This window comes from Akebia trifoliata, chromosome 7, assembly GCF_017979445.1.
Source record: "Akebia trifoliata isolate Shusen 1 chromosome 7, ASM1797944v1, whole genome shotgun sequence".
NCBI classification, from domain to species: Eukaryota; Viridiplantae; Streptophyta; class Magnoliopsida; order Ranunculales; family Lardizabalaceae; genus Akebia; species Akebia trifoliata.
The window spans coordinates 30,354,317-30,371,279 of NC_141381.1; the positions used below are offsets into that span (position 1 = coordinate 30,354,317).

The 16,963-nt window shown below is 34.9% G+C and overlaps 2 protein-coding genes across 3 annotated transcripts; one reads left to right on the forward strand and one right to left on the reverse strand.

Moving 5' to 3' along the window:
• Positions 1 to 3,797: 3,797 nt before the first annotated feature.
• Positions 3,798 to 6,609, forward strand: LOC147398950 (formin-like protein 4). The gene is made up of 2 exons (XM_086449015.1): positions 3,798 to 5,056; positions 5,159 to 6,609. The coding sequence occupies exons 1-2, from the start codon at positions 4,002 to 4,004 to the stop codon at positions 6,486 to 6,488; spliced, it is 2,385 nt and encodes a 794-aa protein (XP_086305141.1). The 5' UTR covers positions 3,798 to 4,001; the 3' UTR covers positions 6,489 to 6,609.
• A 2,219-nt stretch (positions 6,610 to 8,828) lies between these two features.
• On the reverse strand, positions 8,829 to 14,554 carry LOC147398951 (triadin). 2 transcript variants are annotated; one of them, XM_086448324.1, is made up of 9 exons: positions 14,268 to 14,554; positions 13,268 to 14,065; positions 12,775 to 13,182; positions 12,219 to 12,283; positions 11,902 to 11,964; positions 10,652 to 10,751; positions 10,474 to 10,542; positions 10,249 to 10,359; positions 8,829 to 9,480 (listed from the first exon to the last, which is right to left on the reverse strand). In XM_086448324.1, the coding sequence occupies exons 1-9, from the start codon at positions 14,307 to 14,309 to the stop codon at positions 9,430 to 9,432; spliced, it is 1,707 nt and encodes a 568-aa protein (XP_086304450.1). In that variant the 5' UTR covers positions 14,310 to 14,554; the 3' UTR covers positions 8,829 to 9,429. The 2 variants fall into 2 exon arrangements, with proteins under 2 accessions (XP_086304450.1, XP_086304449.1); XM_086448323.1 differs by having other exon boundaries at positions 12,775 to 13,191; positions 14,268 to 14,551.
• Between the last annotated feature and the right edge of the window lie 2,409 nt (positions 14,555 to 16,963).

The window sequence follows — 16,963 nt, forward strand, 5'->3', positions numbered from 1 at the left end:
ATTGATAACCTCCCCATTAACTCCTTCATTGAAGGACCTATTACACCCTTGATTAAAGGATCATTGATTGAAATTGAAAAAGTTGTAAAAAGGTCTAAAACGATAGGATAAATACACAATTTTTTTTACAAACTTACTTAACAATAATTTAAACTGAATTAAACATTGACTTGATCATCGGAAGATTTTTTATAGGGAGAACCACGCCAATAAATGATTTTGAGGATTGATGCTAGGAGATAGAATCTTGTGGTTAAAAATAATGGGTTTCAAAATACTGATGATGATAGATTTTGAGGAAAAAAATCAAGGCGTTTTGGCAGTTTGTTGAAGATGGGCATTTAGGTCATTTTATGTTAGTATCTGAAGGAAGGATCCAGTCAAGAGGTATGTCCATATGGCTAAAATTACCTTTGTCATAAGAGTATAAATGGGTTAGGTGGTTTTGGCTCAACAGTCTCTCATGTTGTTTTTTTTGTTTTACTTACTGCAAGATCTATCCACCAAGTTTGGTAATTTGGTTCAGGCCTCAAGCTGGGTGGTGGAGTGTTTGGCAGCAAGAATTGGCGGTCTTGAATTGGTGCCTCCTCCATGTTCTGGATTAAATGAGGATTTTGTGGTTAATTGGGTTAATCCAGGCTTAGGATGGTTTTATCCCTAAAAGCATACACACTTAGAAGCTTTGGTCTGTAGCTGATTGGGAACAAAAGTGACCTTATGGCCCATTTAGGTTGACTTGATCAGATTTGCACAAATTGGTGAAAGAAATAAAGTTGGAATAAAAATGAGATCACCCTATTAATTACAAGGAAAACGTGTTAGTTCAATTTAATTGATTATGATAGCTATATATAGACAAATAAATAAATGTTCTTTATGTCACTTTGAAATACACTTAAAATTTCGATTATTATTAGTTAAGCTAGGATAAAAGTAATCCAAGTTCTTGATTTAGTAAAATGGGAAAACGCCTCAATTTTAGACTAAAAAGGAGTCCACCAGACTGTTTCAGAAAGATTATCATGAAAGTTAAATAAAGAAGAAAGGTCCAAAGAGAAAATCTATATGGATTTGTTGTGAGAAATTTGAGAGGGACAATTATAAAAGCTTTTTTCTCTAAGAAAGAATAGAGAGAAATCATCATTATAAAGTTACATACAAAAAGTTAAAAAGACTCATACAAATGACCATTCATATCTTACCAAATTTTTTTTGAAGATATTTTCATAATCTTCTAGTGAAAATGGCAGGTAACCCCACTAACATTGACAATAAGGAGCTTTTGAAGTAAGAAGTCAATGTTTTATGACCAAAAGCAGTCATACAAGACATTATCATGAGCCACTTTTTTTTTTTTTTTTTTTTTTTTATAGATGAAAGAGGGACCATCAACCGCTGGGACCCATTCCCTTGATTTTAGCAAATCAAAGAGCAGACTTCAAATCATCCCCATTTCAAACTTTGTCTCATAAATAGTATAGTTACAACTTCCAACTCTTGTAATTGTTGGTATTATAATTTAAGTTTATTATCATAGTCATTAAGTCAGAGTACGGGTTTAAAACATTAAGGGAAAACTTAAGGTGGGGGAAGGAAAAAAAAAAAAAAAAAACCCTGATAATATGACTTGCCAGGTGGCATACTCAATCGACTCCCTTAAGTGAAAAAATTTGGGAATCATAGATTTGTACACCTCGGGATACATTTTTTTATGGGAAAGTATAATCGTGTCCACGATTCTCAAACTTGTCCACGTCAAAGAGTCGATTGAGTATGCCATTTGGCAAGTCGTATTATCAAGTAGGAGATAGTTACAACTTCCAACTCTTGTAATCCTTGTTGATATTATAATTTGATTTTATTATCATCATTATCAAGTCGGAGTATGGGTTTAAAACGATAAGAGAAAACATTAGAAAAAATTATTACATCAACAATTATCATCAAATCTTTCATTAAACGAACCAATACACAAACAACCGCAAGGCCATAGAAATTAACCATAGACATGCAAAAAATAGGTTTTTATTATTTTTATTTTATTATATATATATATATATATATATATATATTTTTAAGTTTAAAATGTAAAAACGCGTTTAAAAAGTAAAAGTCGTGTTTTAAAACATATATATATTTTTTGAATAAGTCAAGTTTTCTTTTATTTTTTTAACCTTTGAGGTAAACAAGACTTTTTCAAAAAAAAAAAATGGAATTTTTTTGTTACTATGTTATCATCACAACAACCTTACACAATTACAATAATAATATAGTAAGAGAGCTGACATTACAATCCCATTCTTTTGATAACACCTAATTAGTGAAATTATATATAATCATCATTAAATGAAAGAAAGAAAAAAATGTTAGAACAACCCAAAATGCATTCTGAGGAAAAACATAAAATCAAATACTACCAGAATTGATTAGACAATCTCGATCATCAAATGCTAGTTCACCTTGATATTAGTTAGGGCTGTCAAGGGTCTGACTTTTGGACCTGCTTAACAGATCATGGATTTGTTTTGGGCATTGTGGCCCATTCATTTATTGGGTTAGACCAGGCTAGGCCCGATTCATATTTAGGGGTCAGAGCCTATCTTATTTTAACGCCTTTATGGGCATCGACTTGTTTATAGCCCGACCCATTGACAATTCTATTGATTGTTGGGCTCTCCCTCCATTTAATCACTATGGAATGTTTGATCATTAATGGTTTCAAGCTAGGACCATCTAAAACACTTACTTTGGGCTTGGGGTGATAATTGAAGGGGAAAAAAAAGTTTGGAAATGTCTTAGAATATTTCGATCTTACATCAAAATGAGATTTTAAATCTTGATCTCACCATACACCATGGTTTTAGATCTTGTGTTTGATGTCTCACCTCACAGAAGAAAGAGACCAAGTTGTCTCGGAAGATAAACCATTTAACTCGATTTATAATTATTTATTCATATATATATTTATTTAAAAATAATTATAATTTTTTTTATAAAATAAGTTGAGTAGAAGATTTTTAATTATGAAATCAAACATATAAATTTAAAAAAAATAAATTATTTAAATTAAAATATACAAAATCATCTTTGTCTCATATGAGATTTTCAAAGTCTCAACCAAGTCATCTCATTTATCTTTTGAGATTCTACACGGTTGAAACGCCTTGTTTATCTAAGTCATCTCGGTCTCGAATGAGTTTCTCGTCCATCATAATTTCAAATCTCATCCAAGATAGATATAATTTGGGCAAGTCATCTCAAGTACACAAATTTTCTCAAGCTTGCGTAATCTCTCAAGATAAACAAAGATGACTTGGTCGAGATTTTGAAAATCTTGTCCGAGTCATCTGGTGTTTTGTATATTTTTATTAAAAGAATTTAAAGACATATTATCTAAATGAAATATGATTTTAAGAGTAAAACCATTTTCTAATTAATCTTTTTTATAAAGAAAAATTATATATAATTATTTATAAATAATTATAAATCGAATTAAATGATTTATCTCGCCCGAGAGTATTGTCCACTACGAAAGAGACTAGATGCGAAAGGGAGATTTAAAACCATATGCCGCACTTACACACCATTTAACTTCATTAATTGAAATGGTAAAAGGAATACCTGGCAATATCACATGTTATTAATAATCCAATAAATACTAATTCAACCATTTGACGTGAGTTACAATAAACAAGAATAGGTCGACGGAGTAAACCACCATATCCACTGCCGGACCTAAGCCCTTATAATATTTAATCATCCAATACATCAAATTCCAAAAACACCCATACTTTTACTATTAAATCAAAAAACAAAAGGCAACCTTCTTCAAGGACATTTTAGTCATTTCGATGGATTTGAATATCCCAACGAACACAACAACTCTACATTGAAACTTTCAGCAAACCAAATCCAAAATACTCCCAACAAGAAAACTAACTTCAAATTTTTCCCAAAACAGGAAAAAAAAAATCAGAACTTTGTTCTTCTCTGTAACGTCCATGGCTGCCATTGTTCAGCCATGGCTTCTTCTTCATCTCTATCTCTATCTCTATCTCTTCTTATTCTCTTCTCTTCTTCATCTCTCTTCTTCTCAATCAAATTCTGGTCAAAACATTGAGACTTTCTTCCCCTTTGAATTATCTCCACCTGTAATCCCCACCACACCACCCAAATCTCCTAATTTGTCTTCTTCTCCCAATAATCCTCCAATCCCTCCAAATCCACAAAAATCTTCTAATCGAAATGTCGGTAAAGCTGTCGGTATTACTGCTGCATCAACCCTTGTAATTGCTTTGATCTTCTTCTTATTCCTTCAAAGGTTCGCGATTGCTCGTCGTCTTAAGAAGAGTGAAAAGGTTTCGGGTGTAGAGATTGGGATCTCTCGTGAGGAATTTAAGCGTTTCGATGGAACTTTAAAGGGTTTAATTGTTGATGAAAATGGTCTTGATGTGTTGTATTGGAGGAAACTTGAAGGTGGACAGATGAAGAAGAGTTTTCGAAAGGAGGTTTTATTCAAGATTAGTGATGAAGATTCGAGGAGAGTTAGTAATGGTAAAAGAGATTTACGATCAAAATCTGAACCAATTCAGGAGATTCCATTGTTGCGTGGGAAATCGTCAAGTTCTTCTGCTCAAATTAGTCCTGATTTTGAAATCCCGAATCGAAACAGCACTTCTCGATCCTCTCGGACTGATGGGGTTATTCGTGAGGCGGTCTCAGTAGCAAAACCACCACCACCACCGCCTCCTCCTCCTCCTCCTCCTCCTCAAGCCCCACGTCACCCTCCTCCACCACCAATTCCAGTGAAGAAAAATCCAGCACCGCCGCCTCCACCACCTATGGTGGGTGGTTTGGCTTCTTCATCTTCGAAACCACCACCACCACCACCAAGGGCGAAATCTATCCGAAATAAGAGAGCAGAGCCTTCATACAATGAGAGCTTGCCACGCGGTGATACGGGTCAAACGAAGCTGAAGCCATTACACTGGGATAAGGTGACAGCTAAAGCAGATCATTCCATGGTGTGGGATAAGATCAGTGATGGTTCTTTCAGGTAATTGACTCTTAAAAATATGTTGTTTTTTTTTAATTTTTTTCTTATTTGTATTTTGTTTCTGTGTAAAACCATTTACAATCGGGTTGTTTTTCTTCATAGGGTCGACGATGATCTAATGGAAGCTTTATTCGGTTACGTCGCCACCAATCGTAAATCCCCAGAGAAAAACAATCTGAAATCAAATCTGGGTATCTCTAATTCGGGTTCGCCTGCTCAAATATTCATACTTGATCCTCGAAAGTCCCAAAACACAGCAATTGTGCTTCGATCGCTCGCAATTTCTCGTAAAGAGATCCTTGATTCCCTCCTTGAAGGTCAAGGACTTAATGCCGATACCCTCGAAAAGCTTACAAGAATTGCTCCAACCAAAGAAGAAGAAACCCAAATCCTTGAATTTAATGGCAATCCTACAAAACTTGCCGACGCAGAATCTTTCCTCTTCCACATTCTCAAAGCTGTTCCCTCCCCATTTTCCCGTCTCAACGCCATGTTATTTCGATCAAATTATGACCTCGAGATCCTCCACTTAAAAGAATCATTGCAAACATTTGAACTGGGGTGCAAGGAGCTTCGAACTCGTGGGTTGTTCTTGAAACTTCTTGAAGCCATCCTCAAAGCTGGCAATCGAATGAATGCTGGAACATCGAGAGGCAATGCACAAGCGTTCAATCTGACTGCATTGCGGAAACTCTCCGACGTGAAGAGCACAGATGGAAAGACCACATTACTACATTTTGTCATTGAAGAAGTTGTCCGATCCGAGGGGAAACGTTGTGTGGTCAATAGAAACTACAGCCTTAGCCGAAGCAATAGTAGGAGTAGCAATAGTAGTATTGTTAGTTCCGATAACACAATGTCAAAAGAAGAGCAAGAGAGGGAATATATGTTGCATGGGTTACCCATAGTCGGAGGCCTTAGTGTCGAATTCTCTAATGTAAAGAAAGCGGCCGCAATAGACTACGATGCTTTCATCAAAGAGTGCACGGCTCTAACGACTCGTGTCGCTGAAATTCGGAAACTTTTCGCACACGTTGAGACCGGTCGAGGAGATGGGTTTGTTAGGGAGATGAAAGGGTTCTTGGAATCTGCTGAAGAGGAACTTAAGGTTGTGAAAGAGGAGCAGATAAGGGTGATGGAGCTTGTGAAGAGAACTACAGAGTATTATCAAGCAGGGGCTTCTAAGGACAAAAATGCCCTCCCCCTTCAATTATTTGTTATAGTTAAAGATTTTCTTGGTATGGTTGATCAAGTATGCATCGACATTGCTCGTAAGTTTCAGAAGAAGAAAAGTGCGATGGTAAATGTAGGATCATCGTCGCCACCATCACCAGTAAGGAGAGGTCCAGTGAGGTTTCCGAACTTACTGGCACATTTCATGTCAGATAAGTCTAGGACCTCATCTTCTAGTGATTCAGAGGATGGTTTCTGAAGTGGTTTTAATTCAATTTTTTTTTTTTTTTTAATATTTGTTCAATGTACATAGATAAGAACAATGGGAGGAGATTATTACCTCAAGGAACAAAATATTTGAATGTAGATTGTAGAGTTTTTAATGAAATTTGGTTTGATTCTTTTACTGATTGTTCGGCCAGAGATCGATATTTGGAGATTTTAATACCTTTATTTTGATCAAATGTAATAAATCTTGCTTTAAGTTTTCTCACTAAATTATGTGGGCCTAGACAGCCCATAAGTGTGTTTGGAGACGAAGTCCACTAAGTGCACCACTTGATGCAAATTTATCTTCTTTTTGTGAATTATTATATTATATATACTGGAGTTGTTGCAATTTATTATGGGTTAGTTGGGACATACTAGACCCAAACCATGGTGAAGCCCAAGCCTGACCCATTTAGGTCAAAACCATCCTATATATTTCTTGAGATTCGGATTGATAAAAAAAAATTGGGTCATATTTAGGTTTCTCAATCGATTCAACCATCAAGATTTTGTGGACCTCAAGTCAACTTTATCAATATTGTGGGCTCAAGCCCAACCAACCATGATTAGTTAGGTATCTGATCCAAAAAAAATGATTGACTTTTTGTTTGTCATAGTCGTCACCATCAATAAGGGGAGTAGGTCAACCAGCTAAGCACTTAACCAAAGTCAACCGTCGGTAAAAGGTTGGTAGCTATGCAATAAACAAAAGTCAACCACTTCTATCTTCATGTTATAGAATCTAGAGCTCAGGACCAGGTCAACCTATTTGGAGCTAATTTTAAAAATAAAACAAAATTAAGAATTTGTATCTAGTTTGGTGCTATTGATAAGTTGGTTAAAGTTTGCGAGTGCTTGATACCACCTCTTCCGATGAAAGTTCATCTACTAATACTTCTCCCTTTATTTTTTTATTTATATTATTTATTTATTTATTATTATTATTATTTTAATTTTTTAAGGATAAAGAAGATAAGTAAATTCAACCTTAGTGAAACTCAAATCCCAACTCTAATCAGTAGAGGATGAGCGGAAATACAAAATGGAAATACAAATGGGAGTCTAGGACAACAAAATCATACAAGATGCTTAAATGAAATACTTTACTGGAATTAAAAATAATTGATAGTTAGAAATGCTTGTTTTACTTATTATTACTTTATTGATTGTAATTGCAATGAAATCTTTCATAATTGGATTTAAGTTAGTAATTTCTATTTTATTTTTCCCCTTTTTTCTTTTTCGTTTAGGATCGAAAATAGAAGAGTTAAGTTCTTTGGGACAAGATTTTGAATATGACGAATCTTTTCTTTTAATAAAAATCAGAGTTCGGATTTGATGCAAGCAAGCCACTAACTCTATGGGTAGATCTAGGGTTGTCAATGGATTCATCCCACTTCTATTTTTATAAGAATCAAAACCAGAATCGTTAATTTTATTTGTTTTTTATTTCTATTGAATCCGATTCTCAAATCAATGGAATCAATATCGAAATTATCAAAAAATTTCTTTTAATGGTTTGGATTCTTGGTTTTTATCAACTCTTCCCCCTTTGGTTCTCAATCAATTTGATTCCGAGCAATCCGACTCTAATCATTTTTAAAAGGGATCCAGAATCATCCTATCAGTTTCCTAGGTAGATCTTTCGATAAACCTATAAAAAATGGACGTGTTTAAGGGACATCTAAAACTAATAACTATTTTTACACAATCACCCGGATGCTATCCATTTTTTCAATGTTTTCTACAACACTGCCCGATGTCATTGTATCTTGTAAAATGGATGGCATCCGAAGGGATGTAAAAATAATTGTCACTTGTACATGTCCCCCAAACGTGAGCCGTACAAAAACAGTCAACTTGATGTTGACTTCTATTTATTAGACATCCCACAATTTTGTTGATTCTTATTCATTGACCATTGATCATTGACCGACTCATTGATTCAGTGTCTCAAGTCAATTTTGCTACACGAATTCAATGCCCATCCATTACTAATCAAACCACCATTTGGTTTTAGGTCCCAATAGGAAAAACCAGTGATTGGTAGACACATTTGAGTGTATCACAATCATGGGCAAGGAATTTAGTTAATACACCTTAATATAGTATTTTTTCTACTAAATGCCTCTTAATTTCCAACTGCAATTATTTAACCCATTTACGAGGAATTTGGTCGAAGAACACTATAGGGTTTATTAACTAATTTTACCAACTTTTAATCTTACAAAAATGAAAAATTCCATGTCTGAACAAAGGGGAGGTAAAAAAAGAAAAAGACACCAGAAATGAAAAGTAGAAGAAAAGAAAGACAAGAAGTTATCAAGAGTACAAAAACAGAGAGAGAGAGAGAGTGGGGGTCGACTTTGATCCATTTTTAGAAGAATTTTTTGGTCTAAAATTGCGGACCCCTACAAATAATTTACAAAGAATATTCGTTTACGTGCAAAATACCAAACACTCCCGAATGCGAAATTCATGCAAATCATTTAGCTTGGCACCAAGCAGGCTCCAACAAATTTTTATGTACCAATCAATTACAGACAATTTATGATCTAGAAACAAGTGTTCCTTGGTACAAAAAACAAAAAACACCCAATATTTATATGGATTTTATGTCAAAGTATGAGCCCCACCTCTCTTTTTTTCAGATATTACAAGGTCCCACCAAGACAAAATGATCAACCTGTTATTGCTGGCTTGGCTTAGCAATAATATGCTGTGGGTCCAAACAAAAAACAGATCTACATCTATATCTATCTATATCTCTCTTTTTTTTTCACATACCAATTGATGAACATCGACAGATAGATCAGAACCAATAGCAAATACAAGTATTATTTCCTTTCTTCATCTTAAAAGTCCTATTGTATTCTAAGATGAACGATCACGATTCATTCCCATCTCTGTAGAGCATGCATACTATCTTCTCACCTGTGAGAGACTGGATGTCGACGATGAATCTCATTGCTTACGCCCTCCTGTGTCACCAAAAGTACTCCATAAATATATTCATCATCAACTTGTATACCAGCTCAAAATTGCAACAAAAAAAAACAAAAAAAAGCGCCTGTGACTTCATTTTGAAAGATTCAAGAAAATTTTGTCTACCCAAAGAAAGATGTAAGATTTTATAAATTGGGACTGCAGCTTGGTTAGCTCCTTAATGTTGAACGTGTTCAGTCAAAATAATTGTATGTCATAAGTTTCACAGTTCACATTGCTAACGTTTTGCAAGTTGACATCCACGATTGTGATGGACCCAACACTCCAAGAACAAAATTATAAATGCTGAGGAGTGAAGTCATAAGTGGCACCAAAGAGAAGCTAACGACATAAAGCCTCCACTAACAAATAACATGCACTCTATGCCTCATCAACTAACATAAGTAATAACATGGCCGACCTTAGCTACATTTACTCAGGAAGAGAAAAGTGGGTTATTTGGTCTATCGAGTCTTAAAATTCTAAGAACCGCAATTCATGTTGGGAACATATTATCGAGATTCTGAAACAACTAAAAATATTTTTGTGAGGATACCTCATTGTATTTTATGAATCACATACGTTTACATCTTAGTATTGTTCATCATCAAACATCCCATGGGATGAAGGATTCAAGCACTCAAGCAACTGTATAAGCAAGCATATGGATATGAAATGCTGAATCCCTAATTTAAGTAAACTTTTTTAATTTACAAAATTAAAGACTAATCTTAGAAAGATAGGATTTAGAGGTCGTGGCATACCTTATTTACATGGGTTTTAGATATCCCTTGTCCATGATAAAAATCCGGCATGGGTGTGGCTTTGAAATTAAGACTCTGGCGTAGCTTTTTGATCTCTGCATCTTTGTCCTCCTGTGTCAAACATGGGATACTAAGACATTATGAATGCAAACCAAAACCTCATATTGTTTTTCTTTCTTAGTGGATCTAACATTGGCCAGTTGTGCGGAACACGTAAGGGGGTACCTTTGATTTTGATCGAAGACGCATCTTCTCCACCTCTTCCTCATTGGATTTCTCCACTTTTTTGAAAAACTGGAAGAAATTAAATCACAAGAAGTTGAAGAATGTGGTTAGTCATACTCTGGTTTGTTAAAGGTTCGAAAGAAATATACAAGAAAGAGAGAGTCGGGTTGATGGATGCCTCTCTTCTTTTCTCTGCTCTCGTTTCACTTCTCAAACCAAAAGAAGAAGATGGGACAGCCTTAGCACTTGTTTGATTCACACCAGCTGTTTTGACAGGCCTGTCCAAGAACCAGCGATTCAAAATGAGCTCTCAATGGACATCGATAACAAACTTTAAAAGAATTAAGAATTTCTTGTTCATCAAATTTATTGAAAAAATAAGAGAGAATTCAAGCCCAAAAGCTGTCATTGGTCAAAGAATCCAAAGCAATGTTTTCAAAAGCTGAGGCATGAAGTGAGGAATTTCACTAGGCAAACCCTTGATGCATAAGCCTCACAAGAACGCTTTTTCAAATTTGATCAATAATTAAGTACAAATAAATACCTAAAAAAAAATGAGAAAATACATAATTTTTTTTTTGAGAATTAACAATTTTGCATTCCATATTTAATATGGAATCCAAATTACAAACTTATCAAAATGAAGTTAAAACTGAAGCATATCTATAATTTCATTCTCCAAACTCTCCAAGTTTTAATCCCTCAAACAAAAACTATACTTAGGGTTAAAAAACCACTCAATTGAAAAAAACAATAACTCCAAGAGCAGAAGAAGTGGAGTAGGTTCGACATAGAGAAACATAGAAATACAGAAGCACAAAAAAATAGTGGAATAAGTACATGACGAAGACCTATATATATTGTTGGAGTTGCAAATCGGTTAGTACTCGTAAAGATTTCAGCCAAAAGAAAAGATCATATGTAGTTGAATATCTTTATATCAACTTAAGGGAAAACTTTATAATTACAAGGAATATTATATCATGATACTACAAAGATAGAGAGAAGGGAAAAAAAACATCCCTATAGGGCATAAGCTTTATTCCAAAAGCAACAAAAAGGTCCACACCACCCCTAAGGTGTAAGCCTTTTCAACACCTCTTTAAATAAGGTGTAAACCTTTCACAGGAAAAGATACACCTTTCACAGGAAAAGACCTTCCCTTAAAGCCTTAAGACCTTTTTTGAGAAATTGTGTAAGCCTCCAATGTCTTTGAAAAAAATGATTCCAAGGTCTAGTCATTGACACAAATTTGTTGCTAACCATTCACTTATTCAGTTCTAAACAACTAGTTTGATTTGTACGTTACGGCTCATCACCACCGTGGGTTTGAAATTGGATGATATCTATTGATAAGTATAACTAACACATTACAAGAACCTTAAAAGCAATATTTCATACAAAGAATCCAAATTTATTACATCTTACCCAGCTGAAACAGAGTTCAATCTTGCACCCACTTGCGCTCTTTGAGAGCTTGCCTTCCTTGCTCTGCAGTTAATTTGATAGATCGAGAGCATAATGTCACTTAAAAGATAAAATCACAATTAAACCAAGAATAACAGAGTAGCTAATGCACAGCAGCACGCAGACCCGCATCAACTTGTCAAAACACAAGTACTAGTGCATATAGAGATATATACATGCATTCACATAAACATGTACACATATGCAGAAATTGATGCATACTTGATGCATGAATAAATATATTCATCAGTGCATATAGTGTGATTCTCAAACATTACCCTTCCTTATCTTTTCTTGGAGTCATGGAAGCTGCCGCACTTTGTTCTGTCCACTTCATAGAGACCTACAAAAGAAGAATAGTTGTGGAAACTAGATATTCAAAGAATTGGAGACCACTTCAAAAACTTACTCAAACTTATCAATAAATGTTGTGCAAAAGCATAACAAAGAAAAAAAATGAACACACAAAGAACCCAAGATTTACTTGGTTCGGCAAATTGCCTATGTCCACGGAGGAGAGGGAGAAAATCCACTACCAACAATAAAGATTACAAACCTCAAAAAACCTCACAAAGCAAAAAACCTCAAAAAACCCTGGCCTGAAAATACATATATATACCCAAAAATAATCGCCTTGGGGGCGCTGCCCCTAAACCCCTGCATGGGCTGCCTTCTCCGGGCCGAGCCCACTCCGCTTTGGAAAAGGTCCTCTTTGATACTGTTTTTCCTCTTGAAGCTCAATAAGAATATTAAACATCTCACAATAATAAATCTAACAAGTAAAAGCACATTAAGGAGGTCTTCAAGAAGTGGTAAAGAAGAAGAGAAACAAACCTTCGGAGGGACAGAGGATTTCGCTTCAATGGAAGTATATGATGGGCTGTAATTGTTTTGAAATGCCTTGAAGGCTCGCTTGACAATTTCTTTATCTCCCATCTTCTCCATAATGAAAGACCTTCTAGCTGTGGTAGAAGTTGAATCATAATTTGTAGATCCAAAACTAAGCGACATGTGCAATGAAGTAGGAGCCGGTCTCTTGCTTTCCATAGTTGACGGTTGCTTGTTCCTTAGTAAAGATGGAGTACTTTCCTTCCTAGTTGAAATCCTAGAAGCGGGTATCGACGGAGAAGCTGGTGCGGGTTTTGAGGCTCTTGCGACGGAAGTGTGTGCTGATTTTGGTTTAGGTGCACTCGATTTGTTCTTTGTTCTCCCCAAATTCTTCTCGTTAGAAGCTAAAGTTCTCTGAACAATCTAAGTAAAAAGAGAATATGAAACTACATTCAGAGTTAACATTAAGACAAACTAGTAGAAAATTTTCAGATTTCACCTTTTGAGATTCCTTCCGTGGCTTCAATTTAGCATCCTCGATCTTGTTCACTTTAGAATTTCCTGTCTTGTTGTATAATTGTGAGTGTGATCTCGTTGAATGGTTCTCTTGAACCAAAATAGCCATCTCTTCCAATTGGGCTTCTGATCTCGTCAAATGGTTCTCTTCTTTAACCAAAATCGCGATCTCTTCCAATTCGGGTTGTGATCCTGTCATGTGGTTCTCTTCTTTAACTAAAACAACTAGCTCTTCTGATGGGTCCTTCGATCCCATCGAATGATTCTCTTCTTTAACCGAAACTACACAACTGTTTGACTTCGGACTCTCTGGCATGCTATCTACATCTTCTTTACCCCTCTCGATGAGGTGATCTATGCCAACTTCATCCTGGTTTGGTTCATCAATATGAGTGCTACTCACTGCATCAATCAAATCAGTATCGGGCTCAACCGATTTGGTGATTCTATCAACATTCGAAGTACCCAAATCAACATTAGTATCACAACCATTGCTGATTGGATTTCCACTACTTGGATAATCTGATCTCAACGAATCATCTCTCATTTTTTGCTCCTGTTCCAATAGCTCAGCCTTTCGAGCAGCAATCTTCTTGTAATGGGCTTCAAAGTAAGCCTTTTTCTTAGCTACTGATCCAGGTGTCGAACACTTCTCGACTTCTTCCAAATACTTATTCTGTGAGAAGGATGACCATCTCTCCCATGACAACAAATCGTTCTCAAATCTACCAAATGAGACAGATGCCTCGAAAACAGCCTTAGAGGCAGCTGAATCTTTTACCTGTTTATATTATCATTTATAAGACAAAGAAACAAGACATAGTACCAAAAGAAAAAAATCCCAATTTTAGAATTCCACGACCATGAAATGGAAATCCATGAATTATTCGACGACACACACACGACAAAGTATGAAAACAACAAATTGAATCAAATTAAGGAAATGGGTATCTTGATAATGGATAGTGGAGAGATGGGTTTACCTCAATTTCATCTTTGAGACTCTCTGTCATAGTTTCGCCCATAATTCTTCAAGATCAGGAGTAAAGAGTTATCCCAGAACTGTCACTCTGATAGTAAGAAAATGTAAAGCTTTGGGATCAACATGGGCACCCAATAGGGTCTACTTGTTCAGTCTAAGAGAAGAAGAAGAATAGAGTGGAGACAAAAGATAGAGAAAAAGATGTAACCAATCAAAGAGGAGGTGAAGGATGGAAAGCATGTGATTTGTTCTATTTTTTTTATACTCCAAAGTCTCCAATTATCTCCTTTATTTTATTTTTTTACACTGTGTCTGAGATACTTGTCTGTTTATAATTGATTTATAAAAACTACCAGACCCATTAGCCCATTCATCATCATCACCTAATCAATAACTTGAGAGACAAAATTAAAGTCAAGTTGTTAACCTGATTGATTTGTTGAGTTAACTTGAATTAATTCCAAAAGGACCATTTGAATTATTATATATATATTTTTTTCCTTAAATCTTTACCATGATTTTTCGTAGTGAAGAAAGAAAATGGTATTTATATTTACATTTACTGTTACAATGTATAATTGATTAATCTAAATAAAATAAATAGAAACACACACCAAAAAAACAAAAACAAAAAATCATAGTTGGCTTAGCCTTGGAAATTCAACACAACCCAATTCACAGGATGAACTGTTAGACAAATTAAACATAAATTACATCTCCAAATCTACATAAATAACAGATCCTCTGGTGTGGGTTTGTGTGTGTGTTAGTGAGTGAGAGAGAGTGGTGAAATATATTAGCTGTTTGCTAACATACCCAGAGAAGTCGAACAAGAAGTCCATAAGCCAGAAGCCATGACAATTGCAAGGGCCCACCGTAAAATATGGGGGTGGGTGAAGAGGGTTTGTTTAAAAACTCGTCTGATTCGAGATGACTCGTTTGCTGTGAATCGTCTTCGGTTCGACTCGTCCGAGACAAGGTGTAAAAGTCTAAAAGAGAGTAATAAATAAAAGTTGGATAGATTTTTGTTTAATTTCTTCATTAAAAGCTCGGCGCCACAGCGGGTCACACGTGACGTGAAAGACGGAGACAATCCATAGACGTTACGCCAAGTTGGTGCTCCTTTAGATATGTGTATTTCGTGGTGCGACGCTGTATGATGGATTCATTGCCAATTGATATGGTCCATTCATCAAGATTACGTGTTGGTCGTTGATTTCTTGTCGTTGGATGCACAGTGTCCAACGTTCTGCTGAGATTGGAAGATTTCCTTCTGAGACAGTTTTTCAAAAGAATCCCTTAGATAGATCCCTAGGAACCATTAAATCTCAAGGAAAATATCCCCACGTTGGAAAAGGATCTTCTTGAAATCTATATTAGATCCTTAGAGCATCTCCAAACACAACGACCACTGCCTATACTTATAAATTAGTCTTTTAGAAAATATGGGTATCAATGTCATATGCGCTACAACTATACTATCCATAATTACTATTAGTAAATTATTTAATAATTTTTAATTTAATTCAGATTTAAAATTTTCAAAAATTAACTTATCTTCAACATAACTATTAGAGTTTTTTCCCTCCAAAAGGGTTGGATAACCAAGTGAGAATACCTTTTTTTAGTACAAAAAAAGGTCAAGACCCAAAAAATGATGAGAGATGGGTCTTGGGTTGAAGACACTATTTCAAGACTCCACTACCCACAACAAGTTGGGAGGGGATGGATAGAGGGATGGGTATTGTGTTGGAATTGAACCTTTTTTTTTTTTCAAAAGGCACCACACTAAAAATAGAAACCTGAATTTACATTTTTTTTTCTATTTTTTTCAAATCATACAAATGAACTTACTTTTTACAAAAAAATTCTTGCGTATACCCTTACTTTCAAAGAATTAAACCCTAAATCTTGAGAATAATTCTAACTTTCTAAATAATTCTGTAAAACAACATTCACTCTTATTTGAGGTTCATTGGAAAACTAAATAAAACAATATCGCAAATGTGAATGAGCTCGATACATAGGGGTGGAGCCAAGATCTTTCCCATGTGGGGGTAATTAAAAGTGAATTTTTTTTATAAGAATAACTAAGAGTAAGAAAATATTTTTTGTGAGGGTAATAGTATCAGATTTTTTTTTATCTACCGTTGTTATATGTCGTGATAACTCTTATATCCTTATTTGATTTTGAAAATTGTTGTGAGGGCAAGTGCCCCCAATGTAAATCTGCTCCTGCCAGTACATGTTTTAATAAATTATAAATAAATATCAAAATTCAAAATGAGCATGACTTTTTTGATAAATATTTTAAGTATACGGTTGGACCAGTAGTTTTGACTTTATACATTTAACGTTTTAGTTCTTTCCCGTTTAATTATTTTTTGTTGGATAAGAACTTTTCAAAAAGGGTATTTTTCTTTATATAATTTATAGAGTGCAATTTATAACCATTCTTGAATATCGAAATTATAAATTTTACAAAGTTACTTTATCATTGCCCTTTATGTCTATCCTCACATCCCTGGCTTTCTTTTAAAATGCAAGTTTTGTCTAGAAATTCTTTTAAAATTTCAAATTATTCTAACTTTTAATTTCTAAATTAATTTGAAATAAAAGTAATGTCTTAAGAAAACTCTTGAAAATCTTTTTAAAGATGTATATGTTTAGTATGGGAGCAGATCCTTTGTAGTTCAA